The sequence below is a fragment of the Botryllus schlosseri genome, chromosome 10, assembly GCF_051294905.1.
Source record: "Botryllus schlosseri isolate E-star chromosome 10, Bs_hap1, whole genome shotgun sequence".
Classification (NCBI taxonomy): Eukaryota; Metazoa; Chordata; class Ascidiacea; order Stolidobranchia; family Styelidae; genus Botryllus; species Botryllus schlosseri.
Genome location: NC_137245.1, coordinates 16,124,031 through 16,149,511, shown reverse-complemented (window position 1 = coordinate 16,149,511; position 25,481 = coordinate 16,124,031). Strand labels below are relative to the sequence as shown.

Genomic DNA, 25,481 nt, shown 5'->3' with positions numbered 1-25,481 from the left:
ATTAGCAGAGCGAGGGTTCATTATCAGCTTGGGGAAAATTGGTAAATTCCGAGGGCGGGGTTTGACTTTGATTCATATACCTGATCGTAATCTTCATATCGAAATTAGGGAGTGTGATGAATGGTAGACAAAGAAGCGCTTTTATGAGTACGGAAATTCAGAATAAAGCTTACTCGAAATACATTCATGTTGGGCTTTCATTTACACGAAGCTTTTACCGGTCATTGTTTCCAAAATACTGTTAGCAAGTGATGCACAGATACCAGCTCTCTTAACAACCATCATGTATTTACTGAAATCGAAAGATTGATTGCTTGGCGCGTGCATTGGGAGTATAGCTTACATACAGTAAAACGGAAGTTGTATCAGTGTTATCGCTACAAATTCAATGTAAATAAAGTCACGTTGAGTGTTTTTTTACCAAAGTGGTAAAATGACTCCGAACGCAGGTTTGTCTCATTATAGTGTCAAAAACCTATGTCCACAAAGATAGATGGAGGCTATTAATGTGATATTCACTCGTCACGCTTCCGACAAGACTTTTGATGTGATAGCAACATTTATGCCACCATAATGAAGAAACATATTTTAATGAACATATCACGTCCAGCCTAGTCATTTTTATGTAGCGTTTAGTTATTCTGGAATAGTGATTATGTGTATCATAGGATAAAATAAAACTCTTCAATCCCTTCATTGTGACAAATTAGGGAAAATACGACAGCAATTTTAATTTCAAACGACTGTTCCCCGATTTAATGACACTGATAACTTCAAATCGAAGTGGTGTCGCAAGCATTTTGAAGTCACCCTAATCTCCATATTTTTATTTTTTCCACAAACCCCAACAAAACGCCTCTAAACAGCAATAATTTGTATCAATAGGTTATTGACACTTTGGCAATTAAAATGAATTTGTATTATAACATATTTCAAGTCAGACGATTATTCTGATGAAGTATTAGCAGTTGTGGAGGGAAACTGCCTCATGCTTTTCCTAATTTCGAAAAATTAGATTATCTATAATTTTGCAAATTTAGAAGTCTCGCAGACCCCTGGTTGAGAACCACTGATTTAGACGTAGCCTAAATATTTCTATAAGTTGAAGGATAATGCGCGAAAATTGGCAGGGCCCTAATACATTCTGTGGACCCAGTTCTACCCTTACAAGTCAAGGAAAGGCTGGTAAGGTGTGCTCGTATCAACAGCGCCGCGTTTCTCTGCGACACGATTGCACATTGCCATTGCCGTGATCTCACTCTCGCCACGCAACCACATCCTTGCTCTTGAGCTACTCTCTCATTTATCCAGACAGCATTGTTGCGTGACACTGCCAAGCTCATCATCAATGAATAATTTGGGGCTGATTGCGGGGTTTCCAGGGCCATGAGCGGAAAAACATTTTATTTTCGCAAGCAGTACTACGTCAGCTTTCGATTGATACCCGGTTCATCAAATTTAATGCTCGGCAAGCCGGTCGAAAATCACCGTCAATTTGCCTTTGATTAAATGCAAAGTATGACGTGAACCAATTTCATTGAGCCGTAAGATTTGCTTGTGTCGACACCATATAAGACACTATGGTGCATCACTTCTAATAGTAGGCCTATCTATGAACCAATGGCCGAGAAAAGCTTCGGGTTAATGAAAGCCCAAAAGAATTGTATTCCGAGTAAGCTATAAGCTTTATTCTGAATTTCCGTACTCCTAAAAGCTCATCTTTGTCTATTCATTCCATCACACTCACTAATTTGTGTCTCAAGATTTTGATTAGGTGTATGAATCAAAGAGATCCCCGCCGCCGGATTATAAGAATCTTCCTCTGCCTGATTATAAACCACTCGCTCTTTGGTAATAGGTTGTAATTCTCCACCGGATTCTCAGAAAGAAATGTAAATGCACATTCCAATTGTCCCTTGCGTTTGTGTTACACAATTAACTTTGCATGCTCTACAATTTTCGGAATGATACCAGCAGCGTAGCATTCATTTCGCGCGTAAAACAAAGCTAGAATACCATGTTCAGCATCTTTGGGCAACGCCCTTGAATGAGACACGGTGAATCGGACTTAGGATGTGCCGCGTACGGACCGGGTCGAATGTTCCAGCTCGCGGATATCACTTCTGCGACCCTATAACTAGGGTCTAGGAATACTGCATGTCTTCGTTGGAATCAGTATGGGGTTTAGCAATATAGGCGTATATGGCTAAACTCAAATATACTAGGAAGGTACAAAGACACAAAAATCACTAACATAGTGGTTCTCAACATTTCCGAACTCGCGGCACACTCTAAAAGGGGAAATAGTCTGCAGAAGGCTATCCTAGCAATTCGAGTAGCCAGAATGTCGAGTGGACTGGTGCTACGTTGCACCGCAGCATCACACATGTGTCGCGGTCGCCGGAGGGCGACTACAGAGTCCCATCACAAGTGTTGGATGTTTATCTAATGTCTCCTCGTCATACGATCTGCATAGGCGGTGTCTTACAAAAAGTATGAAGAAATATAGGGCCATGCTGTAAGCTGGTCAGGTACGAAGTACTTCTACTTTTTTGAACTACTCAAGTAGTTTTCCTCTACTTCTGGTACTTTCTCAAGTAGATTTTATTTTCCCCACTTCTACTTCTACTTCAAAATATTTTGTGATCTACTTGGCCTACTTACTTTTCGCTATTTTCACTTTGTCATGTAGAAGTAGTTTATTCCTCCAATTAGAAAGATAGTCTGAGGAATTTCGGGGCTGTTTTCACGGAATAGCAACATGTAACCGTCATAGAAGTTGAGTAAAGCCCGCGTAAAGCTTCGCGTTCAGTGGATGCGGAGTAACCAGTATAATTTCACGAAAGTATATAATATATCGAAATACCGTTGCACTCCTTTATCATCCCATCGGTCTGTGGCGAGATAGCGTATATGAATAGCTTCTTGGTGGTACAGAAATTCAATATACAATTGAATAGTATATTCATATTGAAATGAGCCCGAATATTTTCGGCAGAAACTCGTCAGGGGTAATCGTCAGCAACTAGTAGAGAATTGGAAAGAACATTGTATATCAACAATCGTATCGATTGTATCAATGTTGTACAATGTTGTACAATGTTGTACAATGCTCTTTCCAATTCTCTGCTAGTTATATTGTAAATAGCGTATAGCAGCTGTTGTGGGTAGTAGCTGTTGTGGGCTGTTGTGGGTTCGAGTCCGACCTAAGTGTTGGAGGTTTATCTATGCTCCAGTATTCACCAAATATTGATATCTAAAAATCCGGAACTATCCGACAGCTCGTGTCTCTGAGGAGCTATCCGTCCGAATCCTAAAAATCTCAACCAAATATTCAAGCGAATCCACAAAAGACCGTCAAGAATCTGAAAAATCCTTTTCCAAAGAATCCTAATCGGTACGATTGAGCTAAGATACATTCAGGACGTAACCTTTACCAAGGCTCAGCCTAAAGTTGGCTGGTTTATATTTGCTCGGACCTACACCGTCCGTTTTAGTTGTGGAGCTGACGATTTTTTTGATTTGAAATCAAAAGATCAAAACTATCCAAAAATATCCCAAGCAAAGTTTTAACTATTCGGAAGTATCCGAAATTGTATCTGCAATAGAATCCGCATCCAAGCCGACTGTCTCGAAATTTTGCAAAATTGGGTGGAAATCATATCTGAATCCGCCCGATGCTCATCACTGCTAGGCTCCACCTCATTCGAGAAAGCAGTGTCCTGAATAAGCCTAATAGAGGGCCGTGCTACACATCGGCAGCTGCGGAATGACCATTGTCGTCGACAAACATCATGAATACCACTAACAACAAACAACTCCATCGGACTCCGAACGCGTTAAGCGACACTAGGAATATAAAGGCTCATTCACAATGGCGAATAAAGTTGATTCAGTTCATTGAATTATGCGTATTCTGAAAAAATTGGGTGCGGTAAGAACGACCGCGGCCTTTCCCTCCTTCGCTGCCCGAGTATTACCCGCTCAAGTTAAAACTTTAAAGGGAAAACAATGTCGGCACATTTTTTTATGATAAAGCCATTGTAGTAACCCCTTTCCTGCGTATTTCACTTATTATCTATATACCCTATACCAGTGCTTTTCAACCTTTTTGAGCTTCATTCGCACTTTTTTTGGAAAATAAATTTCATTCGCACAAACCAACCGAAAATTGCTATATAAAAAGAAGATGAAGTCACATAAGAACTTTCTGTTCAGATGTGCAACAAATTCGCTACTATGGCCATGAAGTGTCTCATTACCAAAGCAAGTGTCTCAATACCTCGTTTTGATTTCAACTATTTCACTAAACCCCTTCTGGGCCAAACAAGTTGTTGGATTTTGTACAATAACGCATATGTGCTTGAATAACCAGGTCTTAAAAACGGTTCTGCGTTCATATCCAAAGTACATTGTATTTTCCGCAAGTGAAAAACGCTTTCTGGCAGAAATCATTTTTGAGAGATGACACAAAGGTCCCGGAGGATCTAGTTTGTCGATAAGGTGAAAAACCCATATGCTTGTGTTGAGGCTTGTGCCTGATGTCTTGGAAAATACGGTACAATATCATCAAGCGGAGTAGGCACATTAGAGCTCGCTATCTTATGATACGTTGCTCCAACCTTGAGTTCTGTCTTTTTTTTTCGATTTCTCATTTTCTTTCTCGCAAGTATATGAATGAGCAAATAAAGTGACGATACTGTTTCGGAATTATGCGGTATGATCTTACGGACATGAATGTTATACAGAACGAGCACACTACAATTCTACGCAACGCAGCTCTATAAAATATGTCTGACGCACGCGATTTCAAATTAGGGTGAAGTAAATTCCTCTGCGTGTCGTATTTGTAATACTGTCTACTCAGATTGCAAGAACGCGACAATTCCGAAATTGACAACGGAGCATTATACATATGTAGAAAGGTTTGGTCATCCAGGGTCGGTCATTTTTGCCCAAGGTTTTGTGGCCGCTGATGTTTTTGGCACCGTATTGTATCAGCGGCATCGCATTTTATCAGCGGTATGTTAGCCAAATCGCAGAAGGGGTTGGCCTCGAAAACAAGAAGTCTCACGAGCCTGACCTCGCTCGTTGCACACCCCTACTCTTGTTCATCCCAACGTTCTTCGTCCATGTCTTCCAGAAAAAAACATTCGGACAAATCTTATGAATTCAGACGAAAGGTCGGCTGATTCTCATGCTCAAGCCACATTTTTTATGCGTGTCTCGCTTATAAACTACACTACCGAACACAGTGACCTTGGATATGTATAAACTATCGCAGGATGTTTTGCAATAAATTCAACAAATATTACATACATATTAACAGATAGCTCTCGCACCGTGTCGACCCAAAATTACATCCATGCGTTCCATACTTAATAACCCTTGAAGGGGTAAAATTTGCGTTAAAGTAACTTGCAAATGTAAGTCTGTAATCATGGTAGTTACTGCTATAGTGGTACCTCGCGCTAATTGAACAGCTATTACAAAAATATGATGATTGTTTAGCGAAAGAAAGCAGAAAATAAATTTGACGTCAGTTTTCCAGCCCGTCGCAGGCTCAGACGGGCTTGTGTGTCTGCAAATACACAAGCTTCCAAACCAGACTTCTAATTACGTAATAATTATAGTGCCAAAACATTAATTCATCACTACGGCTTGTGAGAGTTACGATTGGTGGTGGGTCAAGTTGAACAATTTCTTACAATTGCGTCTCAACTACAACAGTTTCACCGCCCTTGAATTTCCTATTAGGTTTATTTTAATTATTCTACTTCAGAAAAATGAACAATTATTCACGATTTTCATTCGCACTCATCCGGATTTTTCATTCGCACTATTCGCACCACTCCGCCATTCGCACTGCAATTTTTTTCATTCGCACCAGTGCGAACCGTCACACAGGTTGAAAAGCACTGCCCTATACGATGTGACCTTGTATAAGAACAAGTCATTCACAGGAGATGGCGCGAAGACCAAAATTGTAGCATGTTTTGTTTGAGGGGGGGGGTTGTCGTGACCCAAATTTATACCCTTCGCGACTCATACTTTAGGAAACCATGTTGTACGGTACCATATTCCACATGGGTGTATGAATTTTCACGGTTATTCGCAAAATGACACAGTAACATAAAATGAGATTTGATGATTGACCCCACATACCATATTCTTTATGTATACAAGGTCTTTCGTTGTTACTCAGAAAAGGAAAATAGTTGGAAGCGCTTATATCAGCCAGGGATGCCCTAGGGGACCGACTACATCGCCTACCCCAAAAGCAACCACTACAGATGACCCAGGTGGAGGTCATTTGACGGCGCTAGTGGTCTCATTAGTCACCAGAGACATCTCTGGTTAGCAGAGCATGTTGATCATTCTATTGCACCCCTCCATGATGTCAAAATTCCATAATTTTGCACACCCACTATCTTCAAATTTTGCACTCATGTCACATTTAAAATTTTCATGTAATAACTTCTAATTAACGCAAATAGCCAGGATTTTGCAAACCTATAATCTCGGTCACAAGCGCGGCAAAATTTCAACCACCGCAGTTGATGTATATGGCGTGTGTGTCATAATTAGTTTTTACTCAAAGCTGAGATCTTATTCGAGCACCGTGCTGATGAATCTTTTAGCGCCTGGTTTCAGAAACCATTCTAGCTCTGGGTATCGTGTTTCGTTGTAGACTTTCTGTAGAACATCACTTTTGCAGCTAGGGTGATTAGGAGGAGCTTAAATATACCTCCAATACCTAGGAAATAATTTTACAATTTTGTCGAACTTTTATTCGTAACCCATTGGTATCGCAACCTGCAGCGATAAAACGTGACCACTACGCTATATCCCCAGGCATGGTATTCTAAGTACTAGGGTATCCTACCTCAAACTAGTTTCTGTTTTGGAGGGTGCGTCGGAGTCACAAAGGTTGAGAACCACTGCGCCAGACAGAGTCTCAAACTAAAATGTGCTTACGGGTCGATTTCCTAGTTTTTGATGACGATGCGTCCCGCACCATTAATAGGGGTATTCAATGATTGCACCAGAATGGAATTGTTCGCCTGAAAGTGAGCCGTGCTTGCATATTTACATTCCGCACAAATCATGAAATCCACACCTTGAATTCGCCACCAAGTGCAAAAAATTTCGAGTTGAAAGTATTTGCCTGAACAATTCTATGTTGGTTGGTTTGCAAAGCAATCAGAGCCTTAAACAGCGCGCATTTTCACACGGCATTTCGTATCCTCTATTTTGGTGCTTCGTACTCCCGACGGGGTACATGAGCCGATGATTAAGAACTGCCTGGCGCATCGGCTTCCGACTTCTGACAATTTATTATGTGTAGCGCAGCTTAAAGGGGCATTGCGCTCTAAAAATGATGTGGTCTCAAATTGAAGGGCAAAACGAAAGAAAAATTTTGGCCGCAGCCGTTTCTTCAGAACGCCACCGTAATGAAGCTGCAATGTATTGAAATTTCCACAAGGGCATCGCGCTCCAGCAGCCACGCAGAGATCGAACTTTATATAGTTGTCAGCCGATGTTATGAAGGAAATATGTCGTACACGCCAAGCTGGTTTAGATACCGCGTTCAACGGAAAATGTCCAGTTAAGAGATTTATGTCAAAATCGGGCCTAGTGTATTCTATTTCCTCCATAACATTCCTTAGGGCGGGAACGTATTAGCGCTGCCAGATTCTTCATTAGCGCATATCGTAAAACAAGTAGGCTACATAGACGTTCGAGTCATGGTATTGACGAGCCGTTTCGTGGTCGACAAGCAATTAAAATGCTATCTTTGTAGTTGCGTGTGGCCGAAATTCTGAAATATCTTTTGACGTAAAGGTTACCTCGTATGTAAAAAGCAACGATGAGGTGAGGGCTCTTTGTACATTTTTCTGGAAAATTACAGAGAGGATTATTGCGTACAAAAATGAAAAATTGGCATTCGCGATTAGGCTTCTTTGAATTTATAGGGTGTATGAGCGGTAGGCTCTTGGCGGATCGTTTCCTATTACTATTTACAGAATTTGTGCGTTTGATGAATGCCGACAACACAGAACACGCGAAAAAATGACGGGTTCCTTTTCACTAGAAAGGGTGTTGATTAGTCTTATTATACCTTGACGACATGGGGAAGTGAGTGGCGCAATTGGTTAAACACTACAGTCACGACACCAATTGTTGCTGATTCGAGTCTCGGCTCTGCCTGTCGTAGGTTTATCTGGGCTCCTTATCGCCTACCTCACTGCATAAGCGGTGTCGTACAAAAAGCCCAGACGGATAAAGTGGAGCTTTAAATAATCAACAGCATCCGATACTGAACTACGCAAGGAAGAGAGGGTGAAATACAGTGTTGGGATGACTCGAGTAACGACTTGACTCGAGTCAGACTCGAGTCAACTTTTTCGTATGACTTGACTTGACTCGAGTTTACTCGAGTTTGACTCGAGTCAAGTCATGATTCGAGTCATACCAACACTGCCACAGGTTGGCCACCCTGGGCCTAATCGAAATAAGGATGAGCAAGGCTGCCACACAAACCAGGGCTCGAGGTTACCGTTAGTGGACCACCATCTATAAAATAGTAATTGTTAAGCTCGACTCCCGGGACCCCCTGGCTGTGACTCTGCCATTATGTACACTGCATTATTTATAAGCTTGTCGCAGGAAGTACCAATTCGAAATATCTTACCTGTGGCGGCGGTATCCTCAAGAATCATTATTGACAGATATCGTATAAGCTGAACACATGTTAACTCCACACTGTTCTGCTCCAAAAAGAGCTCATGCGACCATCGCCAAAGGTTAAATGATGAGGAGGAACATTTTCTGATAACACCACAAAATGAATGTAATTTATAAGCCTCATAGAGTGCATACAGTTTATATTGATATTGTACGATATTGCACATCCAATCAGCCTGTTCCGAGGCATAAATATGCCTTATTGCTGGTCATCGGTCTATTTTAATGGGGATCTCGTGCACTACGTCCCATCCGGATGGTACATCCTTTAAAAATTTTGGTATACACCGGCTATGATGTACGATACACCCGGTTGAAGATTCCAGCTCCAGAACAGTTGTTTGAGTCACAATACACTAAATATAGGGCCTACTGCAGTGTAAAACATTAGGAGTGGCAACAATGGCTGAAACGCCATTATATCAAAGATACGTCCTGCAATAACTCAGGTAAGAAGTCACGGCATATAGTTCACAATACTTTCGTGTCAATGACGTTTGATGAGGTTCATGGTTGATAAAGCACTGACTCCTTTAGAATCATATTTAGAAATGGCTAATAAAGCCTAGAAGGTTACATGATTCTTTCGACGACTTGTTTCGTGTCACTGAGGCAACTTATTGGAGCTTGTGCAACTTTTTTTAAACTGCTTTAGTCGGCTTCCTAAATACTCAAAATTTATGTAGCATGATGTTTCAAGCTAATAATTTTATGTTGCAACTTTTGGCAACTTCATTATATTTTTCGTGCGACAATTTATTCCCACTTCTATCAAGTACTGCGCAAAATGTAAAAGAGTGGTTTTAAAACATACTACGAATCCATTTCGAGCATGGTTTTAATTCTGTTTGATATCTATAACAAATAGCTGTGTGGGAGATTAGCTGCATCTCAGTTGGATTAGCTATATCTCAACGTTATCCATGACACAACACTTATCTTGCAAGCTAGAAGTTGATCCCAGCTAAACACGACGGTGACCGAACTAGATTAGAAGTGGAAGTATGACTTTGCTTTTGGCCAAGCCCGCACAAACGAAAACAAGTTGTGTCTGGTCTTTCTAGTTCAAGTTTTCTTGATACAGCTTACATCAGGATTCGCCAACTCAAGACTCGCGGGCCACTTTCCAAATTTTATAGAGCCGCTTCTACAGTTGCCGACTCCGCCATTCCGCACGATTGTTCCAATACCTATAAGTGGCTACGGCGAAATGCCAATAGGCCAATCACTATGGGGGGACAAATCCTTTTCCTCTTTAATTCACCCGCTTGCCCGTGGATGCCACGTAGTTAGGTTATGCTTGAAAAGGTATTATATGGAGTTTGTTGCGAAAGTCAATTTCTTCCTATGAATTTGCCGACTGAAGTTGCCAATGTTATGTATCTAGTCCAATGATTCCCAACCGCGGCCCTGAGGGCCGCATGCGGCCCCCAGCTAGCCTTCTTGCGGCCCCCACAATAATATTGAGAAATCGATCAATGAAAAAAAAAATATTTATAAAATACTCTTGCTCGGCTTGGAGTCTGGAGTTTTCAATTAGGATTGCAGGCAAGTTGTGAGTAGACTGCTAAGATTATGTAACTGCTGTTTCAATGCAATGCGCCCTAATTTTCCAGTTGAACGGGCAGTACCTCTAGATATAGGTATAAGGTATAAGCCCCCCAATTGGGGGGAGCGAGCTCGAAGGTGGCCCAAAATTATTTAGTGAACTAAATTACGGAGTATTTTATGCAACTTTTTAAAAGATTTGTTTTTGCGCTGCGCGCGATTTCAAGTTTCCAAGTACCTTATTATTGGGTACTCTTCGACCAAGATAAAATATGCAAGATTTGTAGAAGTGGGCATATTGGCGGTAGCCATTACCGCGCCACGCCGCACGAAGGCCATGTAGCATGCGACTCTAAGGAGTGTCTGAGAACGACCGGCAACGAGTAAACCATTGGCCGAAAAGGACTGCCCTTACGCTGACCGAAAACTTCGTTATGTATATTCAAAATACATATAGGTATAATTGACCATAGGCGCCCAAATGACTGGCGCCGAATGTTTCTGTCTTGGCAATCTGAACGTCACGAGACAAATAGGCTACCATCCCGCAGGGAAGAATTATATGCCAGTGAAGAACTACCTATTTGAAATCGTGTGCATCTTTTAGTTTAGTACGTTTGGGCGATTCTATATTTTTGATATAGTAGACTGGAGGTCACGAATAACAAATAACATCATATAACGAAGTAGTACCAACGCGTCCGCCCGTCCGAATATGTTTAATTATTATTTACGGGCCCTACAGTTTCCAAGTCCCCTCACTCAGCTCTACCGGTAAATCTGATTACGTGAGCTGAGAGGACAAGTAATTGATAGCAATATATATATGCAATTCCCGATACTATTGACCTATTTTATTTTGAATTATTGAATATTTTCGCGCACAGCGCTGGCTCACTAAACGGGGATCCCGATTTCGTGGCTGAAGCGAACGACGGAACGGGGGGTCGGTTTATCAGCCTATGGGAGCTCAAGACCTAAGTGTTCTGGGGGGCTCGACGAAGTGATGTTTCGTTCCTGCCACCTGGTATACGCTCGAAGATGTTCAATTATTATTGAGTGGTCCTACCTTCTCAAACACAACTCACTCGGCTCAACCGGTCAATATGACTACGTGAGCAGAGAGAGGATAAAAATTGATACCAATATATATGCAATTACCGATTATATTGACCGATTCAATCATGAATTATAGAAATTTTTCGCGCTTCCCGCGATTTGTCGTGGAAAGCTGCCTAAAACGGACATCCGATTTAGATGATAAATAGCGGTAAACAGCCATCTAGCCTGAAGGGGTCTGGGGGCTTCGAAGTTCGGTCTATCACCCTATTGGGGCCCAAGAGAAACGTTTATTTTTTGGGGCGTCTGACGAAGTGCTGTTACGGCCCTGGGTATTGATAACTAATTTACGGACAGATGTGCAACAAGGGACTCACGATTGAATATGATGCGTACTGCTTAGCCGGCAAAAGCAGCATAATTGGTAGTCCTATAGCTCGCGACCCAAGCGTCCGAATAATTTGATATGTCGGTGTTTATCGAAAGCAAGTGTCGCACTGATTCCAAAATACGAATTGAATCTCGCCAGGGCAATAAAACTACTCCGAAATAGCCAGCAAAGGTTGATTGTTCTGAACAACGGGAGCGCGGCAACACAATGGCCAATGGCGTCAAGCGAATGATCGGAACAATGCCAATTTTCATATATTGGTGACTATTTTGGGTTCCTTTCATTGCCCTGGTATTCGTGCGGCCCCGGCCGTACTCTGAAATTCTAAATTTGGCCCTGCCATCGAAAAAGGTTGGGAACCACTGATCTAGTCTAACCGTGTATAAAGCGTAAATCACGAACCCATATACGCATCATAGTTCGGTTAATTTTGAAGAGGTATTGTTTGCCAATATCGGATGCGAGATGCGTAGAATGTATTGAGCAGTATTTGTTGTCATGTTAGTCGAATTGGAATGAGTACGCATATAAGCCCGATGACCGTACAAGACACATATGGTTTACCAATGGCAATGATTGTACAAATGTAGATTTAGGCGTTTGCCGGAAAAATATAGCCAGTAATTGGATAACTTGTTGGATGATATAACTTTGTCAACGACGTGGTAGGCGTTGTTTCTTCTCAATTGGTTTCGTCAACTTGCAGTATCGATTCCCCGATATACATAATAGGGAATCTGGACCTTCGTGAATCTATGAAATTTTTCTTTCATAAGAGCAATATGTACAGAGAGACTCTGAAACCCACTGAATATGCCATTTCTAACCTTACGAAGGCTGGCCTCAGCAACCAAAAGCATAATGATTGAAATTGTTATGAGAATTTACAAAAAAAAATCAGAAAATGTGTAAATAGCTTGCGTGGCAAATTGAGTGTCAAATTAACAATTTATCGAAGAGCCATATTAAATCATCAAAAGAACCATATATGGCTTGCGGGACATGGGTTCCCTACCCCTGGTCCCATACGTACATATTCACAATGACAAGCAGGCTATACTTTTTGTGGAGTGGTCTAGTATGATAAGAACGTATCCAGCAGTGTCGAAAATGTGTGTAGAGTCTTTTGCTCTCTCCCTTCACTTGCAGTTGTGACGCGCGTGAGCGAGATCTTCAGCATGTGCATTAGAAATGGTGTGAACGTGGTTCACGCTCGCGTTCTGTGTATGAACCACAGAAATTTAGAGGTTCACTTTCACAAACGAACCTTGATCGTTTCTGCACTGTGTACCTTTTCATATATTACAATTTACACTTCATTGTAACATCTTTAGTTAATATTTATTGCATTGCAACTGTAGGTCACTATACGCATGGCGCTGGCAGCTTGAAAAATCAACACTTAACGAGCATGCATGCACCTTGACAATCTTAACAATTTTACTTGCTTTGTTACAAAAGTTTGCTCGAATATTTAGTTGACTCTCTGCTGTGAGCTTGACCCGTAATCACATATCAAGAGCGAAATACACTACATCAGATCTGGACAAACTGCAGCACGCGACAGGTCGCTTACAGTTTAAACAATGAGGAATACTTTTGAAAGTGAGAAGGTGAAGGTGTTGGCTATACTGCTACTGCTATTGTTAATAAGGTAATATCGGAAGCAAGTATAGAAACCCCTTTTACACTCTGCTCAATATCGACATGGCTGAACTCAGAGGCCGAATATATTTTCCGGTGTGGCCTAGACCGCCAAGGAGTAAGCTTTTATTCCCTTGCAAGTCCTCGTCGAAATTGCTGGTCAAGCGGCGGAAGGTACTGATTTTATGGGATTATTACATCATTTGGTAGCTCTAGCTCAGTGGTTCTCAACCTTTTTGGCTTCGCGGACCCCTTTTGACCGTCACGGACCCTCGCGGACCCCCTCAAGTTTTAGTTCGATTTTAGCTCTATTATGGAGCAACCTTCATCTGTCTTGTGCAAATATGAACTGTAGGCTTGAGATAAACATCAAAATAATGATTTTTCTTGAAAATAACATCATACTATTTATGTAGAAATTGGTAGACTTTTATTATTTCAAAGCTGATTTTGCTGCTGGTTGTTTTTTGAAGTACGTGGTCATGTCTTGAAAATCCGCGCCTTCGTTTTGATATGAACGAGGCGTGCCGAAAACCATTTCCGCAAAGATAGATGGAGGCTAATGCAATATTAACGCATAACGCTTCCGACGATACTTTTGGTGTGATCGCAACATTTATGGCAACAAAATGAAAAAATATATATTTTATAAACATATCACGTCCAGCATCTAGCGCAGGGACGGGCAACATACGGACCGCGGGCCGGATTCGTCCCGCGACAGCATTTTGATCGGCCGGCAGAGAGTTTCTACCGTCAAAGTGAAATCCTAATCTAAAAGTATAGACAAATTTTATGCACCAAAGAATGGATCCAAGTTTTCCAACCTGAGAAAGACTGTGATGAAACGACTTGTTCTGTTCGGATTTACATATATATTTACGAGCAAACATTTTCGACCATGAACAATTGAACATTAACAAGACAAGGCTGCATACCAATATAACTGGTGATATGAATTTCAGGGTTGGGGCGTCATGCTTTGATAGCAACGAAACACTCCTTGTTCATCAAAAATCGGCCTTGTCGATAGGGCATCCGCAATAAGAATGCGCCACATCTGATAACCGAGCTTTAAGAGCAGGTATATCACTGTCCGATTTATGACGAGTGTCAGCCGAAAATATTCGGGTTCATTTCAATATGAATAGACTATTCAATTGTATATTGAAGTTCTGTACCTCCAAGAAGCTGCTCAGATAGTGATCATGTATATTACAGGATAAAATGGATTTCGTGGCGAGATTTCAATCCCTGCATTGGGACAAATTAGGGAAATACTTCGGAATTTTTTATTTCTAACGACTAATTTGATGAGACTGACAACTTTAAATCGAGGAGGTTTCGCAGACATTACGAAGTCACCCTGATTGACGTTACTATCTCCACATTTCTATTTTTTCTACAAACATCAAGAAAACGTCTCTAAACAGCAATATGTTTGTATCAGCAGGTTATTGGAAATTGGCAATGACAATGAATTTTCACACTACGATAGTTTATGTCAGACGATTATTATGATGATATGAGTCATGAGGTTTTAGCAGTTGTGGTGCGAAACTGCCTCATGCTTTCTCAAATAAAAAAATAAAATAAGAATTACGTTATCAGCTATTTCAAAAATTTAGAGGACACGCGGACCCCCTAAAATTGCTTCGCGGACCCCTAGGGGTCCGCGGACCCCCGGTTGAGAACCGCTGCTCTAGCTGATACATTTGCCAAGGTTTAAAACGTCAATATATGTACTTCAGCATCGTGACATTATGTGGCCCGAGTCATCGCTAGGCATCGTGTAAATTAATGAAGGATGTGAGCTCACTGAAATGTAGGGTTGGAATTGACAATATGACGTCACGTGACGTCATGCGGGTCACGTTCGCGTTCACACAGAACATTTCAAAAATGTTCGCGTTCGCACGAACCTGAACCTTTCAGATGTTCACACCATCTCAATGTTCATGATTTCGTTTCAATCTTTGCGTTATTAACGAGTCAATTTCAAGTCATCAAGTAATCGGTGTCGATGAAAATCACTCTATCTTCCATATGTTCGGATTGTTAACGAAACGTTGGGTTAACCCGCGTGAGCGTCCAATCATTCAATGATCTTGTGGTTTATTGAAGTCCATGGTTCTCTCATAAATCAATTGACAGCTTACGTTGTCGTAAACTAGTAGCAAAGTAATATAATAGCAAAATATTCATTTCTGTTCTATGTTCTTACTTATCCAAACCTCTTGTTCTATTGTGATTGAATTCGACAGTGGTGGTCAAAGTAGTCAAGAAAGCTACTCAAGTAGAAGTAGAAGTAGCGACGTAAAAATCTACTCAGGTACGAGTAGAAGTACTACTTTCATAAGCAACCTAAAACTATTTGAAGTAGAAGTAGAATTCACTGACTTTAAATCTACTCAAGTAAGTAAGAAGTTGTGAAAACGATCGTAATTCGTTCATATAGATTGTCAAAGGGTGCAAATTGAGCTATACGAAAGGTGCCGAGCTTGATGCATATTGATGCATACCAGGAGGTATCCTATTTTCGACAGCATATGCATTCGTCCGCATCATGGGATGAAAATGATAGTATTGATATGGAAATGCGATACCAATCGTCTGTTTACTCGAACAGCACCTTTTAGAAAATATCATGGTATGGCGCCCTTCCCTATATTATAAGGCCCGTAGTTTCGTCGAAGAGCAATACGGACAGGTTGTATAGAATGCGGTGCAAACACTTTGCGCGATTAGTAAAGGTTATTAAAAAAATATGGTGGGTCGTAAAAATGCCATATTATGTAGCTTTAAATCCGGAAATTAAAGGCATTGCTACACTTGCTTTTATACGTCAACAGCTATGTTATCGAGACAAAAGAACTGATATTAATTAGAACTCACAGTATGTGATACTGGGAATTGAAAGTGAAATATAAATACTAATTCTAAAAGCAGAACATGTATTGCATGTCTTTAGTCCAAAGAGTTTCGAAGTATGCTAAAACAGCTCTAAAACTAAAAAAGTCACAGTCCACTTTTCCAGGTTAGGACACGCCATGGACTGCCAGATTACGATATGATCAGGAAATGCTAAATTGCGAAACATCAGTTTCAAACGTTGTGATAAGCCATATATACACACTGATGAAACATTTCATGTGGGCGAAGGGCGACAATGCGGTGTGAACGGAACCATGCCAACCCGCTACCTAAATTATATTCACCGATATTTTCGTGAGATCATACTGGTCACTCCGTATTCACTGCGCGCGAAGCGCGACGAAAATTCCTGGCTTTACTCAAGTTTTTTGAAAATTGAATGTTGATACTCCGTGAAAACAGCCCCGAAATTCCTCCGGCTATCTTCCTGATTGGAGGATTAAACTACTTCTTCTTGACAAACTGAAAATAGCGAAAAGTAAGTAAGTAGATCACTAAATTTTACGAAGTAGAAGTGGAAGTAGCGAAAATCATATCTACTTGAGTAAGTACCAGAATTAGAGGAAAACTACTTGAGTACTGCGATAAAGTAGAAATACTTCGTTACCGACCACCTCTGGAATTCGAATATAGTTTATATACTCCTCAGCCATTGGTACAGGCTCGAATCGTATCATATCAACACGTAAATGAGTAATGTATTGCCTCTTATCAATCCGATTCTCTATTTTGGCTGGTAACTATAAACTGGGGCTATGCAATTACTTACGTAGTTTAACAGTTCTACGTACATGTGAGCGATTCATCGCCTTCTTGCGTGTATATTTAATTTGATATTCGTTCGACGGTTCAGAATCGATGACCAGTCAACCTGTATTTCAGACAGCTAGCAAAATGCAATAAAGTAATCGTGCCTCGTATTTCGAAAAGGCAACTTGACTTGAATTGTGACTTGACTCGTGACCTGACTTGACTCGTGACTTGACTTGACTCGTGACTTGACTTGACTCGTGACTTGACTTGACTCGTGACTTGACTTGACTCGTGACTTGACTTGACTCGTGACTTGACTTGACTCGTGACTTGACTTGACTCGTGACTTGACTTGACTCGTGACTTGACTTGACTCGTGACTTGACTTGACTCGTGACTTGACTTGACTCGTGACTTGACTTGACTCGTGACTTGACTTGACTCGTGACTTGACTTGACTCGTGACTTGACTTGACTCGTGACTTGACTTGACTCGTGACTTGACTTGACTCGTGACTTGACTTGACTCGTGACTTGACTTGACTCGTGACTTGACTTGACTCGTGACTTGACTTGACTCGTGACTTGACTTGACTCGTGACTTAACTTGACTTGACTCGTGACTTGACTTGACTTGACTCGAGTCACCTCCAAAAATCAAGTGATTTGACTTGACTCGAGTCACTTTCGAAGATCTATTGCCTTGACTTGACTCGAGTCAATATGTGCAATGACTCGAAATGACTCGTGACTCGAAGATAGTGACTTGATCCGAACACTTCTGTGGAGTGGCATCAAAATCCTCTATCGCAAGGAAATGATGTTTGAAAGAGTAAATACGTAGTTTTTTTTGTATTTGTCTTCCATTTGCGTGTACACTGTACGTTATGCAGCATTATTTTATGGAGTACGTCATACATGTAGATAGTCGAAAGGGTAAATACGCAGTAAAACATAGTTTGGGAACCCCACAGTATTAGATAAAAACCAATGAGCAGCTGTACATTTGTGTTTGTTTTCCAGATTTATTCACATGTTCACAATTTATTTTTATACTTTCAAATTATGGCGAGCAGATACCGAAATCCTCTCGCAGCACGGATTCCCGCTCGCTGAAACGTAAGCGAGAGGACGATCCGGATCAAGGCCACTCGTCGAAACCAAGTAAGCCGATCTTGTCTTAATGTCAAAGTGTGCCACTCTTTTGTAGGTCGGATTTTTTCGTTTTACATCCCCGTTGAAAGTCGCGCGTCACTGACTATGTTGAATTGAAAACATACCCCTTTTGAGGAAAACTAATGATGCTCCTGGCTTTTATGACTGCTATATCTATCTATCTATCTTGCTCACCCTCTCTCTCCTCTCTCCCTTTCTCTTTCTCTTTCTCCTTCTCTTTCTCTTTCTCTTCCCTTCTCTCTCTTTTCTCGTTCTCCCCCTCTTTTTCTATATCTCTTTATCTCCATTTTCTCGGCTCGAATAGGGTGATGAAGGTCCTACTTCCCTACTTGTTTATAGCATACCGACGTTTCAGTGCCGTAACCAAGGTTCCCTGTGGGATCCCCTGTAGTTCTGCAGTACTCCTTTGCCGACTACGATGTTCATTTCGTGGAAATCTAACTTTAAATCTTGACTTAGCTCCGTGATGGTATCTTTTTATTCATTTACCTATTCTCGACCGGAATATACTTGATACTGTTCTCCATTTGGTCCAGCCGAATGATACAATGCGTTGGATCAATATTATATTAACCAGGTATCGTTTGTTTCGATTTCCCTAAGTCTCGTATAAATGTATGCGCGACGGCGACCATGAAGAATTTTACTAGTTTTCTCCGAAAAATACAGATTGCAAATGCGAACAGTCTTATGACGTATACATGCTTGGAGCAATCGGAATGACGATACCTCCTGACGATGGGCCAACGAATGACTTCCAACGCTATGATTTCGTTCACCGAAAATGGACACCGCTGCTCAACTCCGACAACAAACCACTCAGGTGACTGACACTGCATCTTTAGGTTAAATATCAGCGAGATGCAACCTCATAAGCCGGAATGATATGTAAAATTGCCGGGATGAACCACTAGCTGCGAACCGCCTTTCTATATTAGTACCATGGTCATGTCAGGAAAATGCTAAAATGTGTGCCAAGACCAACGTTTTGGGGAGGCCTGATGAAGTGCTGTTTCGGTCCTGATAATATTTATCTAATATTGAACATTGGAATATGACTGGGCACAATAATTCAACGACTCGAATCTTAATCGAGTAATAATTATAATGATTTGAGTCTATTATAGTGAGAGATGATATTTTTTCGAGACGCTCCTTACGACTATGCGTTATTTATCAGCGAGAATTATAGTTTCGATGCCATTTTCTAGGGATGGTGTGAACCTCCGAAAGGTTAAGGTTCGTCTGAACGCGAACCTTCTTGAAAGGTTCTGTGTGAACGCGAACGAGAACCTCGTGATGTCACGTGACGTCATATTTCTAATTCCAACCCTACATTTCAGAGAAATGATAGCCTATATGAATGTACGATTGTACGTACACGATACCTAGCGACGACTCGGGCCGCATAATGCCACTATGCTGAAGTAGGCCTAGGCCTACATATTGACGTTTTAAACGTCGCCAAATGTATTAGCTGGGGCAATCAAATGATATAACAATCCATAAAATCAATCTTCCGTCGCTTTGCCTACAATTTCGACAAGGACTTGCCAGGAAATATAAGCTTACTCCTGAACGGTCTAGGTCTAGGTCTATGTCTAGGTCTAGGCCAGACTGGTGTCTTGAGTATTGCGAAGTTGATATTGAGCATAGTGTAAAACGGTTTTCCATACTTGCAACCGATAATACCCCATTAATAAGTTACACAGCAGTAACCAACACCCCAATCGCACTTATTTTGTTTTTATGATACAATAAACATATGGAGTCAAAATTAATCCCGCACGCATGCCAGATTTTTGACCATCAGACAACGATATAAATTCTATTGATTATCATTCACTGACTACCCGTAGTGTATTTCACTCTTGATGCTGTGCCATTGCGGGTCACGCTTACAGTGGAAAGACACTGAATATTCACAAACAGAAAGCTGGATATTTCGAGGAAACTTTGGTAACAGAGCAAGCAAAATTTTTGAGATTGTCAAGGTGCATGCTCGTTTAGTGTTGATTTTTTATGCTGCCAGGGCCATGCATAGAGTGGCCCGCAGTTTAAATGCAACAAAATTTTATCAAAGATGTGATTATGAAGTGAAAATTGTAATATATGAAAATTCTTCACAGTGCAGAACCTTCCGAGATTCGTTTGTGAACGTGAACCTCTGCCTTTCTGAGGTTCACACATAAAACGCGAACGTGACCCTTACGTTCACACCATCCCTACTATTTTCCACTGGGCAATGCTGTCAGCCTGGATTTGCCGCATCGCAGGGGCGGGCAACATTCGGCCCGCGATCAGGATCCGGCCTGCGACTGGATTTTAAGCGGCCCGGGACACTTTCCGATCATACATGATAATGTGGGTAGCGGGTCTACAAACATTTTCAACCATGAACATTAACAAGACGAAGCTGCGTTCCAGTCTAACTGATGCTCATGTGAAGTTTTTACTAAGGTTTTCAACCTCCTACCTGCAGCCAGAGTTTAAAGAACGTGTTGAAAAATTTGATCGGCCACAGATGTCTCCTTGACTCCAATAGCTATTGCAGTACATTACGTTGATAAATTCATTGAATGCCGAATATAGGTCTCTATATATAATTTATTCATTGTGTAGGTGGATAAATCTGCCAATATAATATATCTATTCAGGAATCCGATCCGCCACGTAGGCCTAGGCCTACTTCATACCCCCATATCCGGCCCGCCGACTGGAGAAGTTGCCCTGCCTTATCGCCGCACGCAAAACTTTTGACATATTTGTGAACTCGTGATCAGTGTACAGCATCGTCACGAAATGCAATAGCATAGGTGTGGTCGAAAAACAACGTATAATTTTTAATGTCGTATAGATCTGGCAATAAATTCTTCGTGGTCCCCAGTATTCATACTGCTAGGACGTCCTAGTGACTGATACTCTAATACTCGACTAGGAGCCTAATTTTCGATATAGGATCGGAACACTCAGATACTTGATTTTGTCTAGCCATATATGAGAACAGATTTGACTCTCTCTTTTCTGCCTACGCTGACCGAATGTTCCTTCCAACCAAGTTTCGTACCATATCAGGTTTCACGCATTACAGTTATTGCTGTTACTTTTGCATAGTCCGAGAGACTAGGGAAGTCGCGAGCGGCGCATATAGACGTTACGCACTAAGATTTTTGTTTTGAACAAGGGCGTAAAAGGATTTGGGAATATTAGCTTAATTTAGCTAACACATTATTACTGCTACACTGCTACATTGAATGTAACGAAGAACTAATCCCACTGATAAGAGCCCAAATGTTCGAAAAATTTACGAGTCGTAGCAATAGAGTATGTAGTTTGCCAAAAATGTTCATGTAGCCTACAAACTCAGCACATACAGTGTTGCGAAGTAATTTTGGGTCTTATGAAAGCCCACTTATACCCCAACCTACCTAGCACGTAGCCAGCTTGACTACATTGGAGCAGGGTAGTAACAAAATCAAGGTTCCAAGTCACAAGTCAATCTCAATTTTATAGTTTTGACTCGAATCAAGTCTAGTCATTTTCAATTCAAAACCTAGTCCAAGTCGTTGAGTAGAGGGCCGCGTCCGAGTCATAGTGTTGTGGATTGATTCCGAATCCAAGTCACGGTGTCCACTGTTCAGTGTTCAGCTTCGAGTTCAATCCTGTTCGACCAACATTTTCTCAACTATGCATTCATAATATGGTCATTTTCCTTGGTCGTAACAGTTACTGTAAGTAAGTAAGACTGACAGACGGAATACCAATAATGATGTGACTCTACTATTCTTCGAAGTAGCAATGAAATGTCTGTATTGGCCGTCCTAGTCTCGATTCCTACACAATGATTCGAGTACAAGTCGAGTCAATACTCAAATTGACTCGAGTCGAGTCATTTTACGCATTTGAAAAAATGACCAAAGTCAAGTCGAGTCATCAAAACATCGTGACTCGAGTTATTACAACCCTGCATTTGAGACTAGCTTCACGAGAGGCAACAATCTGCAACTTGCTGACCGCACAGTAATCTTGCGCAGCGAACACCAGGTTGCCTATGCCTAAAGCATGCTGTATATGGACGCATCAGCGACGTTAGAATGTGTCCTGTTTTCAGAACCTGGTTCGCGGTCGCAACTCGTGAAAGCGAAATTTGGGTTTTGGGCGGTCGCATTGGTGAGGGGTCGGTCGTGAAAGCCGTCAGTGTGTACAACACCGAGTCGAATGGATGGGTTGGAGAATTACAAATGAATCATGCAAGAGAGAAATTCTGTGCTGCTTTTGTTGGTAACAGACTGTTTGCGATTGGTGGAAGAGACAACCGTGGTTTCACAGGTACACCAAAACAGTGTTCGTACTTGTTAGCTTACTCAAATAGGATTTTGGAGCCTACTTGTAAGACTAAAGTGGATATATTTGTGCACTATTTCCACTTCTATCTAAGCTGCTTTTGAAGCAAAACTACTATGTATATGTTGAGATATATCGGGTGGAATGTAGCGTTACAGTGGATCTACATCCTCTTTGTGAGTAAGACCAGTCGAGGTAGACCTTGTATATAAGAGTGACAATTTATAATTTCGACATTTCGCCTATTTTTAACGGAACTAAGCATTCCTCGTTATTTGCAGAGATGCATATTGCCATGTTGAAGGCTGTGTTGCCCAGCGATTAACTGACAAATTTCACGAACGGGTCGTCCCAATCTACTTTTTCAAACTGCAGGAAAATTAGCACATCTTATCATCCTTATAGTCCTTTTTCACGTAGCTTGACTATCTATCTTTATCACGACTTGATAATCTTCCAACTTGACATGTTGTTTTGAGGAAATATCATACATCTACGTGTAATTGAGTATCATAATATATACTTGCGCTAATTAATGGTATTACGTCTGTGACTTGGACAAAGTCGACGTTAAAGCGATCCTATTCAAATTAAGAAAATTCGTTGTTCTCCGCGAGATGACAAATTACAATCACTATAATCCCAACGAAGAGCCGTATAGTTCTCGAAATGTACAATTCGTACATGCGATACGGAAAGCAAAGAGCGCCGAAATCGCAATGAACCTTTATTGATAATATTCATTTCGTAGCAAAGGATGCTTTATCTACAAAGCTGTTAATGATATTCATATCCAATTGTGGTCAGTAAATAAGTACTTCAACGTTTTCGATGTACTCGAGTACTTTTCTTCTACTTGCAATACTTACTCAACTAATATTACACTACGTATACTTCTACTTAGTAATATTTTTTATGTAATCACTCACTTTTCGCTACCTACCCATCGCATTCTCTAGTTGGAGGCACTGAGTAAATCAAAGGTTCAGAATAACTGTTACATCGCAAAACTATCATTTGCATCCCGGGGGTCCAGTCGAGTTCCTATGCGGTGGAAAATTTACACTGCCTGCTATGTAACGGGAAAATTGTGTTTGTGCTCTCTGCACATTCCGCATAGCTCTGTTTCTAGCTTTAGACAGTCCATCAGAGCTAATAAATGGTAGATTTTCGAAACCACTTAACTTACTTGAGTAAATGTGAAGCCTGCCAAATCTACTTCTACTTCAAGTAGTTTGAGGTTGCTTTCAAAAGAACTACTGCTACTCCTATATCTATAGATTTTGTGTCGCAACTTCTACTTCTACTTGAGTAGCTTTCTCTACTACTTTGACCAGCTCTGTTTACATCATTTCTCATACTCGTAAGTGATCGACAATATGAGCGTTTCTGACCGGAATCCCGGTCACAGATTTCTAGTCCAATGACGCTTTCGCTTAGAATGTGCAATAAACTACGTTAAGAACTAGGGGTGCTGCGAACGTTCAGTTCACGTTAGCGTTCGCAGGCGAACCTCGATTAATCATAATTATAATATGTCTTTCTGATAAATTTGCAATGCTGCACTCAATTCGCATCTTATCAATCAATACTGCTGCAAATTTTTGTCAGAAACGGTCAGAATGATCATTCTTGTGGTAGCGACGATAACTATGAGGTCAGGACAGTGACACGGAAATGCCCTTTTCATATACCTAAAATTTATGATTGCTCAATGCTCATTCAACAGCCACAAAAGTCAAGTAAGAATGAGTTTAGGATTTACCCAACTCATTTCGTAAGCAAAATTTTATGTATGCAAATTTAAGATGTCGCTTTGGCGGGTTTTGCAAGCGTTGCGGGAAGTGGATCAACACCTATACACAGAATCCCCTAAACCCTTCCGTCACCCCGCAAGTTGCAATCGCTTATTTTTTAGCTAAAGCCAGTGTCGAGGAATATTGTCAAGATGGATGGCAGTCTCGTCGAAGAATGAGATATGGCAGATACGACTTTGCATCTTGTGTGATTGGAAATCGAATTTTTGTCGTGGGAGGCGTTGCAGATGCAAGAGGCGATGACTACGTGTGTACCATAGAGATTTACGATACTTTGGTCGATAGGTGGACACGGACAGGACGTGGAATGGCGCCAGGCCGCAAATCATTTGAACTGGTACATTTGAGTAACAAGACGTATGTTGTCGGTGGAGATGATGAGTATACCGTGATACGGAACAATTCAATTGCAGAACAAGACTGGTTGGGTCCTGAAACCACTATACGACCCCTTCTGTGGTATGACGCCTTTGCTCTGGGTAGGGAGATTTATGTAGTTGGAAAGACTCCCTTGCTAGGGAGTTTTCAAAAGTTCTGTCCTGAGAACCCTGGATGTCCTGAGAACCGTAGATGGTGGGAACTAACTCCTCCCCACTGCCCTTGGCGTGGTGGCGTACGAGTCGCACTCGTCCAAAATCGTCGGCCCGGAACTGAGGATGACGCGAAGCGCCTCCGACCTGCAAGTTAAATGTATCCAAATTACCTAGGATGCGTTGTTATGATCATGTAGTCTTTCAAACGCTGATATTTTTCTATGGGAACTTTGCTTAATGGCGTCTTTTCTGTGCCAGCAATCAAGCATGGCCGTATAGGTATCCTGTTGATAATGATGGATTAGATATCAAATCAACATACTCGTTTATTTACTGCTACTTTATTTCCAAACCGGTTACATCATTCAACAAGAGTGCTTTAAATCGTTCTCTTGCTTGCAACACGCGTTCGTAATATAAAAGGATGCCGATAAGTCAGCTGTAGCCGCGCTGTATAGCAGGGGTGCCCAAACTGCAGCTACCGAACCGGGCTGGATAGAAAGATGAGACACTCAAATCAGAATCGAGAGTTAA

The 25,481-nt window shown here is 41.3% G+C and overlaps 1 protein-coding gene across 1 annotated transcript in view; it reads left to right on the top strand.

The window, feature by feature from the left end:
- The window catches only part of LOC145448734 (uncharacterized), an 83,293-nt gene extending 58,191 nt beyond the window's left edge, over positions 1-25,102 (top strand). The window contains exons 2-4 of the mRNA XM_080327193.1: positions 18,923-19,076; positions 22,365-22,582; positions 24,516-25,102. Of these exons, the coding sequence (XP_080183319.1) occupies positions 18,923-19,076; positions 22,365-22,582; positions 24,516-25,102 (959 nt within the window). The remainder of the gene's footprint in view (positions 1-18,922; positions 19,077-22,364; positions 22,583-24,515) is intronic.
- Positions 25,103-25,481: the final 379 nt, after the last annotated feature.